The sequence below is a fragment of the Poeciliopsis prolifica genome, unplaced genomic scaffold (assembly GCF_027474105.1).
Source record: "Poeciliopsis prolifica strain line A6 unplaced genomic scaffold, Auburn_PproV2 SCAFFOLD008, whole genome shotgun sequence".
Lineage (NCBI taxonomy): Eukaryota > Metazoa > Chordata > Actinopteri > Cyprinodontiformes > Poeciliidae > Poeciliopsis > Poeciliopsis prolifica.
The window spans coordinates 10,276,434-10,288,596 of NW_026562383.1; the positions used below are offsets into that span (position 1 = coordinate 10,276,434).

Genomic DNA, 12,163 nt, shown 5'->3' on the forward strand with positions numbered 1-12,163 from the left:
AAATGGCCCCAGATGCAGAACTACAACAGTTCAGTGAAAGTTCAGGCCAAAATCATTTTGAAAAATTGCTGGAGTGGAAAATTATTTATTTTCATTGTGAATGCAATGGAATTAAAAACCTAGTTATCTGTAACTTATTTTTTAAAAGAATAAATACGAGGACTAAGTTATATATTATTTTTATTGTGATGTTTTTAAAAATGTGAAAATACAATTTAAGTAAATAAAGATTTGATCCTACTTCGTAATCTGACAACGCTCAACAAATATTTGATTTTTTACAAATATTTTTGCAGTAATAAATCTCACTGCTTTTAATAAAATGCATCAACATTAAGTCTCATATTGAACTTTTGCTGCCTTCACTGGACAGTGCATAATTTGAGGAACCGATAGTGGGCGGCAGTGGTGAGCGGCTTCACAGGAAGGATGCACTGTATGAATGGTTTCCGACATGCCTGAGCTGAGGACGCTTACCTTTAACAGTAAGGCGCACTCTGGTTGACATACATGTTGTACATAGCGAAAGTTGCAAATGCGATAAGACACGCGTGCGGTTGCAGATCTGAAGCCAGGATAAGATAAAGAGATACGATAATGTCGGAGTCACTGTGAACGCAGCACAAGCTAGCTGAAGCTAACCGTTAGCTGCGCTGTTGATAATGACAACTGCGGAGGGAGAGATGCTGAGAAGACAAGAAAGGTAAGATTTTTAAAAAATATATCTATAAATAAAGGAAATGTTTCTAATTACCAACTTTTGTGCAACCTTTCTGTGTTGTTGCTGCTTTGTTGGAGAATTACACTAACAATATGGTGAAAGTAATGCACTTTTAAACCTTTTTCATGCTTCCGCTGAGAAACAGCTAACCCCTGCGTGCAACTAATTTCATACAAAGATATTTAACTAATGCAGCCATTACTTCCTGTTCAGCTGTGTCACAGATGTGAGCCGACAGTCAGCAGGCTTCCAGTAGCCATGAAGGAGGAATGTGCAGGTCCGTCTTTGTTCGAGGACCTGGATTTTCCCATAACAGACTCCTCCCTGTTCTTTGACGGCTCCACACCCATCGCTCAGCTCCGCGGAGAAATCACATGGCTACGTCCACAGGTTGAGTACCTGGGCTGGGCTGGGCAGAGGAATGGAGAAATTCCTGCTCTTGTTGATATTGATGCTTGTGGCAGATGGCAAAGTTTTGCTGGTTTATCCTCTCGGCAAGGAGCCGATTTCTCACAACAGGTGTTTGAGTTGTTGATGAAATATTTTTGCACGATCGTCACGTAAGCAAGATATCCGGTGATGGAATACATATCACCTTACAAAACCTGTTATAGATACCGTGAGAGATTCTCACAGTTTAGTCGCGTGTGCAATAATGAGTCTGTAAAATGATTTAATCCAGTGATCTCAAACTGTTTTTCTCAATGACCGGAGTCCTGCAACTTCTACGTGTGTCCCTTGTCACATCATGTTACACTGTTACTCCCTCTTCTAAAACATACTTGGAATGTTGCTTTGATTCTTGCATGCATGTTTGAGGAAGCCTTGAATGTCTCTTGGCAGCCATTTGGGGTGCCTAAACGCTTGCCTAAACAAAGGATGACCTTTTTCTACAAAGTAGTATAAAGCTTTGCTATTACTACCCCTTTAACACAGAAAAGTACCAATTAGTCGTGTAGTTGTAAAATCAACAGGCTTATATGTAAAATGTATGAATGCTTCTTAGACTCCAGGGATGGGAGTCTTCAGGCTTTTTTCACTTCCATTCAATGTGCTTCAGAAGTCTGTGAAGCTATTCTAAATTGAATATTGACACATCACAAAGGGACTGGCATGGCAAATAAATGAGAAGTCTAGACTTTGTATTTCTGCAAAACAAATGTTCCCTGTTTGCACAATTTATGTTGTAACCAGACACAATGATAACAAATATAATGTGCATCTCAGTTTGTTGCATAGTTGGCTGGATTTGGTGTAAATGATATACTCTGATGCCTGTACTGAGGAGGTGATTCATTCATGTTATTCAGGTGTGTTGAAGCAGATATGCATCTAGACGTTCAGGACAGTGGCTCTCAAAGAAAGGTCCTAAAGTTGGATTACTTCTTTCTAGCAATTGAGGAAAAAATAAAAGTGTTAGGCTTTTTTTTAGCCAACTGAGTAGCAGCAGGCATGTCACTCTTTGCTTCATAAAGCTTGAGAAAACACAAGTCCCCCCTACATTGGCTATTGGATCTGATTAGAACTTTAAACAGGAATTCTTTTAAAGACTTGACACAATAACTTGTTTAAAACCTTGATAACGGCCGCCTACTGTTCATTTAAGTTGTTCAGAATACATTTCTGCAGACTCTCTTTGAGGCTCTCTTTATTTCTACCTTTAATCCATATCTCAAGGAGATCTGCCGGTCTCCGTCTCTCTTCCCCACCAATGCTAACCTGGCTCATGCTAAACAAGGACTGTTGGGTGACTGCTGGTTTCTCTGTGCGTGCACCTTCCTGCTCAAGAACCAGCATCTTTTAGACAAGGTACACAAACAGCAGTTATATTGTCCCTTGTCATTTCTCAGTGCTTTAAAATCTTAATTTTTTTACTTATATTCTGTACTGCTGACAGTGTCTTTTGGTTCATGTGTAGGTGTTTCCTCCTGGCCAGCCCCAGTGGGGTAGCAGCAATTACAGGGGCTCCTTTCAGTTTCTCATCTGGCAGCAGGGCCACTGGACAGAGGTGACCATCGATGACCGGCTGCCCTGCATGAATTCCTGTCTCTGTTTCTCACGCTGCCACTCCCCTTCTGCGTTTTGGATTGCTTTATTGGAAAAGGCCTATGCCAAGTAGGTAACTTAAGAACTTCCCCTGAGTATTTTATCTTTGTTTCCTTGCTGCTTTGTTGATCATTCCCAGAAACATTTTGTTGAGTTATCAACAATTGAATCCCTGCTTAATTCCTTCCAGGCTACATGGTTCATATGAGCAGCTCTGGGCCGGACAGGTGTCGGAGGCCCTTGTGGATCTGACTGGTGGTGTCGCCGAGCGCTGGAGTCTGAGAGAGTTTGGTTTAGATGAGGAAAAACGGCAAGCAGAGCAGGACAGTGACCAAGACAGGAGGAAAAAGCTGGACCTGAACCTCCTGTGCTGTGTGAAAGAAGAGTGTGCATTGAGCTGCTCCACCCACAGCACTCCTGGAGGTTAGAAAAGTATTGCTTTGTAGATAATCCCAGCACTGATCCCCCTACCTAACCCTGTCTTTTGACATTCTCCCTCGAATTAGGACTCAGAGAGCTGGATCAGCACCACGCTCTGACTGTGATGGAGTGGTTGGATGTGAGGAAGGTGTCAGGGAGTGACGTGCGGCTGCTCAGGATCAGAAATCCATGGGGACGATGCTGCTGGGCAGGTGCTTGGACTTGGAGGTAGAACGTTGTCATGAGGAATGTTTGCGTCACATTGCGTTTTAAGAATATTCAAGTATGCACATGTAGACAAAATAGTTGGTATTCCTCTGTAAATCCCCCCCAAAAATCCCTCAGTAGTAACTGAAATGGCTTGAATCTGATAATAAATAAAAATTAACCTACAAAAATCAAACATTTTTTTCAAATTACGGTTTAACAGAATTCGTTTAGAAATGTAACTAATGAAACAGGCCTGGATAAATGATGGTATCTCCAGAAAAGATTGAAAATAATTTGACCGTAGGGATGTTTTAAACAAAGGTGTGTCCTCTAATTAGCATCCCAGGTGTCTTCAAGTTTGTAACAAAATCAGTCTGCACATTTAAATGTTGACAAGTAGTCACTCTGCTGTTTGCAGACAAGGTGTGTAACTTAACAAATATGGCCCTCAGGCAGCAAAGGAGAGAGTTGCCCCAGGAGATTAGAAAGCCAATTATAGAGTAACATGTTGACAGTAAAGGCTATAAGACCATCATCTAGTAACTTGATGCTCCTGTCACTACAGTTGTGCTTATTATTCAGAAGTTTAAGATCCACAGGATTGTAGCAAACCTCCTTGACTACAGGAGGAAAACTAAAGAGAAAGATGACATGAACGTTAACCAAAGAGCCCAGAGCAACCTCCAAAGAATTAAAGGTCAACTCCAATGTCAAGGTACATCAGTGCCAGATTTGACCATCTGTCAGTGTTTAAGCCAAAGCGGACTTCACTCGAGACAATCAAGCAGGACAGCAAATCTTGAAAAAGCCAGTCTGGAGTATACTTGTGAACATGTGCAAAAGTCTCATTGACAGTTAACAAAATTATCGCCTCGAAAGATTGAGCAACAAAATATTAAGTTGCAGGCATCATCATTTTTGCCTAGATCTGTTTCTATATGTTTTAAATAATTATTTTGTTGAACCACACTTCAAACACAATGTTTGATTTTCATTAGTTAACTTTGAGTACATTTTTGTTTATCATTATTATTTTAGTCAGTTTCAAGTGTTTATGCCGTTGTGGGAAGTTATTAAAACCTGCAGAAAAAGAAAAGTCTGGAAGTTTTAAATACCTTTCCTGAGCTCAGTTTAAAAAGATAGCTAAGGTGAGAATGCAGTCAGTCACATTTTTGAGCTGCTCATCACATGCATCTAAATCTGATTTTGGGAACTTTTGAGGAGTGTTGCTATAGATTAGAGGTAAAAATAGACAGAGATGGAGTTTCCCATGGATACATTGAATTACACCATGACTCCTGCTGTTCTTATTGTTTTGCTGAAAGGGCGTGGAGTTATAGGTGCGTGAGAATACATTGCAACTCACATTAAAAAGGGATACATGAGATGATCATTTAAATATAAACATTTGTCACTGTCATGCTTTCATAACAAGATGAGTCACAATCACTATCTTCCTGACTTCCCTGTTGAAGTAAATAATTTGTGTATTAAAGACAATGTAGTAGGCTCAGTTTAATTTGTATCAGGACTGTCCATTTTTGCTCATAATGATGATTTGATAGGTCTAAATTTGGGGAGACAGTTGAAAGATGAGAATTACTTTTTAATTTAATAAAAATGTACCCAGGGAAACCATCAGCAGCAGCGGTGTACTTTAGTGCATTCAAAACTCCTTTTAGTTAATATATGAAACTTGTCTAAATATAGCAAGAGGGACAGAAATATTTTTCTTATCAATCAAGCCCAAAGGAATTTGTAAAGTGATGCCTATCTTTTAATGAGGAAATCGCACAAAACCCTTTTTAAATTTTAGATCTGCAGTGATCCTCTGCAGTGATTTATTAAATAAAATTTTGATTTATTTAATTAAAATGCTGCAAGTTAAATTTTTGAGCAAACAATACAGTTCATAATGTGCATAACGTGATGAATGGAAGTAGTTGTTTAGATGCTCTACATCAGGGGTGCCCAAAACGTCGATCGCGATCTACCGGTCGATCGCAGGCAGGTTTTGAGTCGATCTCTGCAGGACGCTGAGAGCAGCACTTCCTCTTCTGACAGACTTTTCAAAATATTCACTAAGATCCAAAATGTTTGTGGGTTCATTAAAAAATAATAAAGCCTGAAACCTGATATCGTAACGGACTGAACGTTTTTAACGTAATCTTTGCTCGGCTTGCGGGGCGCAGGCGGTTGCCACAGCAACGGGTGTGCTTAACGATAAAGAGAGAGAGAGAGTGAAACGGTGCGAGTGGTTCTGAGTTGTTCGGGTTATTTTACTTTGTTTTCCTTCGCTGTGGTTCATCACAGCCGCTGGAGTTTCTGAACGTTCAATAAATGACACACTTAGACTAATTGCCTTGTTCGTTTGCAGTAAACGTCACAACAAACGTCAAATAGGACAAATATATTTGATTAAGTTTTAACAAACAAATGGCTTCTACCACAATAATTGTGTCAAATTACATTAATTCTATCCCAAATTCAGAAGATTTGCTTGTACCTTTGCGAAGCTCTTTGGTTCCTCCTATCAGTCTGCAGTTTCGCATAGTGACGTTATCAAACCAAATTTCAGATATACCATAACTGACTGACACCTGCTGGCCTCAAGTTTGCAACCAGCTTCTGACTGAGAAACCAGTAACCTGCTCCCAGTGTCAGAATCTCACTGAGGAAGAAACTGCATTATCATTTCTGTCACTTTATCGTTTCTGATATAACTGATGTATATTTGCATAGAAAATTAGTCAATAGGGTTTCATTTATAATTTGTATGTCTTCATGTCATGAGGTAGATCTCAGCCGGCTGGTGAGAGAAAAAGTAGATCTTGGTCTCAAAAAGTTTGAGCACCCCTGCTCTACATGAAGACCACAAGCCACATTTTCCCAGAACTTCACCACCAATGTGCTGTGTCTCTCCTATAATGCCCCCTGGTGGTAGGTTTTACTCAGGTCAGCTGCAAACCCTTACCTGAGACTTCATGCGTGATCAGACCAATCCATCCTGGTCTGTTGCTCTTACGTTCGTCTTTGATGTGAATGTCGAGGTGCCCTGTGTAAATGCTTTGACCCAGTTTAGCATGCAGATTCTGCACAGCTCCATCGGCTCTGTGCAGAGCACCCCTCTGTCTTATCAAGCCATGCAGGTTTTCATTTTTGGAATGCTGTACACAATGGCACTGCTGTCTTGTTTATCAAATACCTTTTTGCTTGATGCCAATTGACTCATTAGAAAAACGATCCATCAGACTAGTAAAACCCTATTTTGAGTTGATATTGTTTTTCAAACAATTTGACTTTCAGTGGTATTGGTTGGAGTTTTCTCGACCCAGTTTGCGCTGCAGAGCTGCGAGACCGAACAGCAGAGGGCGAATTCTGGTTAGATGAGGCTGAGTTTACGTCTCAGTTTGATGACATCACAGTGGGATATCCAATTGGCAAAGATGGACTCATGAAGAGTGTTTACACAGGTTATTCATCTTATTATCTTTAGAAACTCGTTTCAAACATTTAGTGGATGGTTCAAACTTTCTGATGTCCAAACGTTTTTTTTGTACATTTCTCCTCCTCTTACAGGAACCCTTCTCACACACAGCCATCAGCTGGCTAGCCGGTGGATTAAAGGCCACTCTGCTGGCGGAAGCCGAAACACCAGCAGCTACAGCAGCAATCCCAAGTTTTGGCTCAAAGTGTGTGAGACAGGAGAGATTCTCGTATCCTTGCTGCAGCATCGAAAATGCAGGAACACAGAGAAATACGCACAAATAGACCCGGAGGGCATCAGTAACACAAAGCACCAGCATTACCAAGCTATTGCTCTACATATGTGGAAGGTCTGTGCCGTGCAACTCATGATGATGACACGTGTGTTACTGTGCAATTTACTTGGAAATGATTCTCTACAGGTGGAAAGGAAGCGTTTTAGTCTGAGCCGGATGTTGAACAAGCCGCCTTGTGCTTCTACTCACTGCCATTCCTACGAGAGAGAGGTGGTCCTCTGCCGGCCGCTGGAGCCTGGATACTACCTCCTCATTCCCAGCACCTACCAGCCAGGAGCCGAGGCCCGCTTCCTCCTCCGGGTCTTTTCCTCCTCCCCCACATCACTCAGGTACAAACCACCTCTAAGGAACAGAAAGCGCACCACAAGTTTAGAACATTAGAATAACAATCTTCAATATATATTCTGAAATTTTATGTGATAGACGAGCACAGGAGTGTGTCCTGTGTCCTGAATGTTTTTTTTCCCAGGTTTTCAACTTTCTGCAACCTTTTTCCTGTTTATATTTCCGTTAAAATTACAATGTTTCTGTTGATTACGTCCTTTTAATCTGAACGTCTTTTCCTGAGGCGAGTGTTGCACAACTTCAACCGACCAAGATGATTGTCACTCTAAGCAGGATAGAAAAAAAGCATGTAAATAAGAGCCAAGACTGCTAAAGTAACTTCAGAAATAGATCAATAGAAAAAATAGATCAAATTTAACATTCAGTTAATATCTCCATTGAATCTGACTGAAATTGGAAAAAAGAGATGGCAAAATATCAGTCTTGACATCTGTTTATGGTCAAATCCATAAAGAAAGTTGGTTTTGCAACTATTTGCACATGTGGACTGAATACATCAGTAGTTCACGTTTTCCAGGTTTCTGTTTAAGAAAATTGACAATCAACTTTCTTTCACTTTACAAATATATTGTGCTTATTGTTGGTCTATCTCACAAAATCCCTATAAAACTTATAGAAGAAGGTGGTTGATAAACATGTAAATAAAAGCAAAATTAGATTTACAAGATTTTGGTTAATTTTTTTCCCCACTTTGGTAGATTTTCTCAGATGTATCATGAGAAAATGACTAGTTTAAAAAATAAAAGTTGACATCTAAACAATAAAACCGTTTTCTTTTCACAGAGTATGGGTTCATTTGTCTGTAAATATTTATATATCTCTATAAATATCACACTTTTCCCCCTTATAAGAAGTGAGATATTGTTTGTTCATAAAATAACAAGGCCATTGTTATTCTCAGTGCCCTGAAAAGCCCAGCACCCTCTCTGCCACTGACATCGGATGGTGAGTGGGAGACCAGCTTCTTCCGCGGCTCGTGGATAGAAGGAAGGACGGCAGGAGGAAGCAGGAACTTCCCCTCGTACTGGAAGAACCCCTGCTTCCCTTTCGCAGTGTGTGATGAGCCAGCACCGACATCTGGAGTTAATGTCAGGATTACTCTGCACCAGAGCCGTCCTGACACCCATTTGCATCCCATTGGTTTCCACGTTTACAAGGTCAGTCAAATATCAAGGGATTTCCCCTGCAGTCTGTTTACACATGAGCTGATATGGAAAAAAAAAATTTTCTTCACTTTTTTGACTAGACATTTTAAATTTTTTTTTTTATCATCATCGAATAAAGCCATCTTACAAAATAATGAATCTGAGGTAATATTTTAATTTTAACTGTCTATTTTACTCAGGTACTACAGGTGGAGTCAGAACAGACGGCAGCCAAAGAAAATGATCCTGTGGCCAGCTGCATCCCGCACTGTTACACCCAGGATGTCAGTCTGGCCTGCACTCTTCCTCCGGGATCCTACACCATAGTGCCGTCCACTTATCAGCCCGACTGCTCAGCAAAGTTTATAATCAGCCTGGCTAGAAAAATACACAGGTTAGCTCTATTTTTCATGGTTTTATCAACTGTCGCATCAAAGTATAAATGTATTACTTTTTGGTAATAATAGGAGAAGATGTATTCAGCTGTAACAGTGTTACCTGTCTAAGCTGCTCTGACCTCTCACTTATTTTCCAGCTTTTTTTCTATCCTTATTTATAGTTCATAACAGGTTTTCATAAGGTGTACACCCACTTTTTCTCACTTTAAATATTAAATCAGACTAATGTTCTCCCGTTTTAGTTCGGCTAGAATTACGAACATTATTTATATTTGTTAAATGCTAGAATAATTTATGTTTTCATATTTTCTGTTTCCATTTTATTTTCCTTTCATAAATTTGCACACACCTCCGTAGTATTTAGTAAATTTCCCTTTTAAATGGTATGACCTTCGGTATTTCTACATAATCTTCTTTCCTTGTGACGACAGCTGTTCTGTGAAGTGCACCAATTGCTTTTGCAGTAAAAAATCCACTCATGATGCTGAAAAAGAGAAGCTGATGCTAAATGAGATGAGTTTGTTTATTATAACTAATTGAAAAACCGCCATTACAGTTTTGATCTAAAACAATGTCTGTCTTATGTTTCTGCCAGGAAAGTAGTGAAGAGTCAGGAAAAGCTCGGGAGTGCCATTCACGAGGTTGGTTAATCTGGTTACGTGATGCATCATGTGAAAATGACATCACAGTCAGATTAAAAGAAAGGAATAAAAAAAATTGACTAGCTTTGATTAATAATAAAATATGCATTTTGCTGTTTCTTAAACAGTCTTGGTTAAAAGAGTTAGTCTTTATTTTACTCATTCCTGGGTTTTAGATTGCAGTAACAGTTACTCAGAATTTTGTAGACATACTTATGGAAATTAAAGTTAACAACTACAACTAAGTAATAAAATATTTGGTCGGTATTTAAGTCTGTCATTTATGATATAACCTTTAAAGACAGTTGTTTAAGCACAGAAAATATCTCACTATGGTATCAGATCAAATTAAGTTAAAAATTATTTATACACATGGTGAATATATGTAGATTTAAAGACTATTTAGTTTCACTATCATCTTTACTCTGACTGGACATAATATTGAGATTTTAGAGCAGCTCTGACTGGACATAATATTGAGATTTTAGAGCAGCTCTGTCAGAGTCACTCACTTGAATCTGATGGTGAATCTGTGGAGGGAGCTAAAGATTAGGGTTATATTACAGAGGTCTTCCAACTTTGGAGACTTGGTGCTCATCATCAAATTTGTAGAAACATGCTCAAAGCTGCTCAGCAGTGATTAAAAAGGATTGATTGCTATAATCCCACAATAGATCTTTCTACTTATTATTAAGATACGTATAAATAGTTTTTGACAAGTAAATAAAAATGAATATATCTGAAGAATAATTTTAAATTGAAATCTGCCAGGGGTATGGGTAATTTATTTCTGCCCCCTTTTTACGCTATTTAAAGATCAAATAGACATACTTTCTAGAAAATCAACAGAATGAAGTCCAGGGAGATTTGACAGAATGTGTCACATCGACATGACAGAGCATGCATGTTGAACTTACGTTTAGATTTTAACTTTACCACTTGTCGCCAAAAGATGGCAGTACTGAATAACTTGTCTTGTGTTTTGTGTCTCTGGGTGGCAGGTCTCTCACATCTCTGTGATGAAAACCTAGTTCCATGGGACTGACGTCAGTCCACCACCCTGTGCCTCTTGGCCCACGATAAAACGCCCGGTTCCACAGTCAGCGCCGACCACAGAAAGCATGACTGTGTTTGTGTTTGTATATATGGACCATGAGCGGCTGGCCAGGCAGGGGGACAAACCACCAGGGTTTCTGTACAGCTCCACAATCATCTGTGATTAGGACATCAGAGGTTGTCGGTGGGCTGGGCTGCTAATGAAGTATGACGGGACTGACTGGTGTAAACAAACAGCGGCAACTGAAGAATACCGCCACTGCTCTCGCTCATTCACTCACTGGTGCGCCTGCCGGCCCAGAACAAAGAGTCCTCTCAGAGTCTCCACACAGAGGCATGGGGGGGGGGGGGGGATTGTCTGCAGTAGCAAAGCCAACCAAGTCGCACAAAACCAAACCAAGCCATACCAAAATTCCAATTTTTTGGAATTTTCCAGATATACCTTCCCCTACATACATTGTTGCATTGTGTCAAGAGGCAAACACTGCTTTGACTATGATTTTACATCAAAACCATTAAAACTTTGAGCCAAACCCAGAGAAGTCTACCTTGTTCCCCATCCTCACCCTTCGCCTCCTTTTCAGTCCCTTATACTCGGTCCAGAGATCTTTCTGGACCTGAACAGAGCCACTGTTTGAAGTTGCTGCAAGAACAGAGGACAAGCGAAGAGGATGAAACAAGAAACACGGCACATCAGAGGATGCCGGTTCAAACAACGAGGCCGCCAGTTCTCTTTTCTTCTATTGAGGCTGTGCATGTGCGGTGGTGTGTGTCCATCTGCTCGTACCCATCCATATCTGTGAGCTGAAGTCACCAGACTTCTGATCGCTTCAATCAGAGGGACTGCACACTTTTACATAAACAGGATCTCATTGACCAGTGGTACTTTGTTGTGTTAGCTATTTATCATATTTTGGATACATTAAATAAAATGTTAAACTGAACAAAATTGAGTAGATTTAATGGGATTTTGACATGTGCTAGTTTCTCTTTGCATTGTCTTTTTTTTCAGTAAGAATTTTTTCCCAAAAGTTTTGAGTTTTTTTCCGCTCAGACTTTATTGCTTTACCTTTGACATCGATTTCTCACGTCTCTATGCTATACTGAAGGTTAGTAATAAATGTGCCTTGTTTTAAATATTTTATGAAGAAATACATGTTTTAGTCAGTGTTTTAGACTACTGAACTGCGACACATTTTTCCTGTGACAGAGCTTCTTCAGGCTGCAGGAAACCTTGTTCATCAAAATGCTACTGGATCTGGATTGAAACTTGCAAAGAAAGTTTTGATATAATTTTTAATCATTTATTCAGATGGGAACACCTTTAGCATCTTGGCTAGAATAGCTTATTGGGAAATTAAGGTTCCAGAGTCTAGAGGAAGAGTGCAAAGGCAGGGTG

The 12,163-nt window shown here is 39.8% G+C and overlaps 1 protein-coding gene across 3 annotated transcripts; it reads left to right on the forward strand.

The window, feature by feature from the left end:
- Window positions 1–423: 423 nt before the first annotated feature.
- Window positions 424–11,881, forward strand: capn10 (calpain 10). 3 transcript variants are annotated; one of them, XR_008606192.1, is made up of 13 exons: window positions 424–703; window positions 935–1,111; window positions 2,399–2,530; window positions 2,640–2,836; window positions 2,958–3,190; window positions 3,274–3,415; window positions 6,704–6,870; window positions 6,977–7,233; window positions 7,306–7,508; window positions 8,426–8,681; window positions 8,870–9,063; window positions 9,499–9,708; window positions 10,710–11,881. XR_008606192.1 is itself a non-coding variant. In XM_055033472.1 (13 exons), exons 2-13 carry the CDS (start codon window positions 980–982, stop codon window positions 10,737–10,739), a joined length of 1,989 nt encoding a protein of 662 aa, XP_054889447.1. In that variant the 5' UTR covers window positions 424–703; window positions 935–979; the 3' UTR covers window positions 10,740–11,881. The 3 variants fall into 3 exon arrangements, 1 of the variants encoding a protein (XP_054889447.1); XM_055033472.1 differs by having other exon boundaries at window positions 9,663–9,708; XR_008606193.1 differs by lacking the exons at window positions 424–703; window positions 935–1,111 and having other exon boundaries at window positions 2,497–2,530; window positions 2,619–2,836.
- The last annotated feature ends 282 nt before the right edge of the window (window positions 11,882–12,163 follow it).

Coding starts and splice junctions, on each gene's coding strand:
- capn10 (XM_055033472.1), top strand. CDS start 980: ATGAAGGAGGAATGTGCAGGTCCGTCTTTGTTCGAGGACCTGGATTTT. Junction 1,112..2,398: donor TCACATGGCTACGTCCACAG/GTTGAGTACCTG, acceptor CCATATCTCAAG/GAGATCTGCCGGTCTCCGTC. Junction 3,191..3,273: donor CACCCACAGCACTCCTGGAG/GTTAGAAAAGTA, acceptor CCCTCGAATTAG/GACTCAGAGAGCTGGATCAG.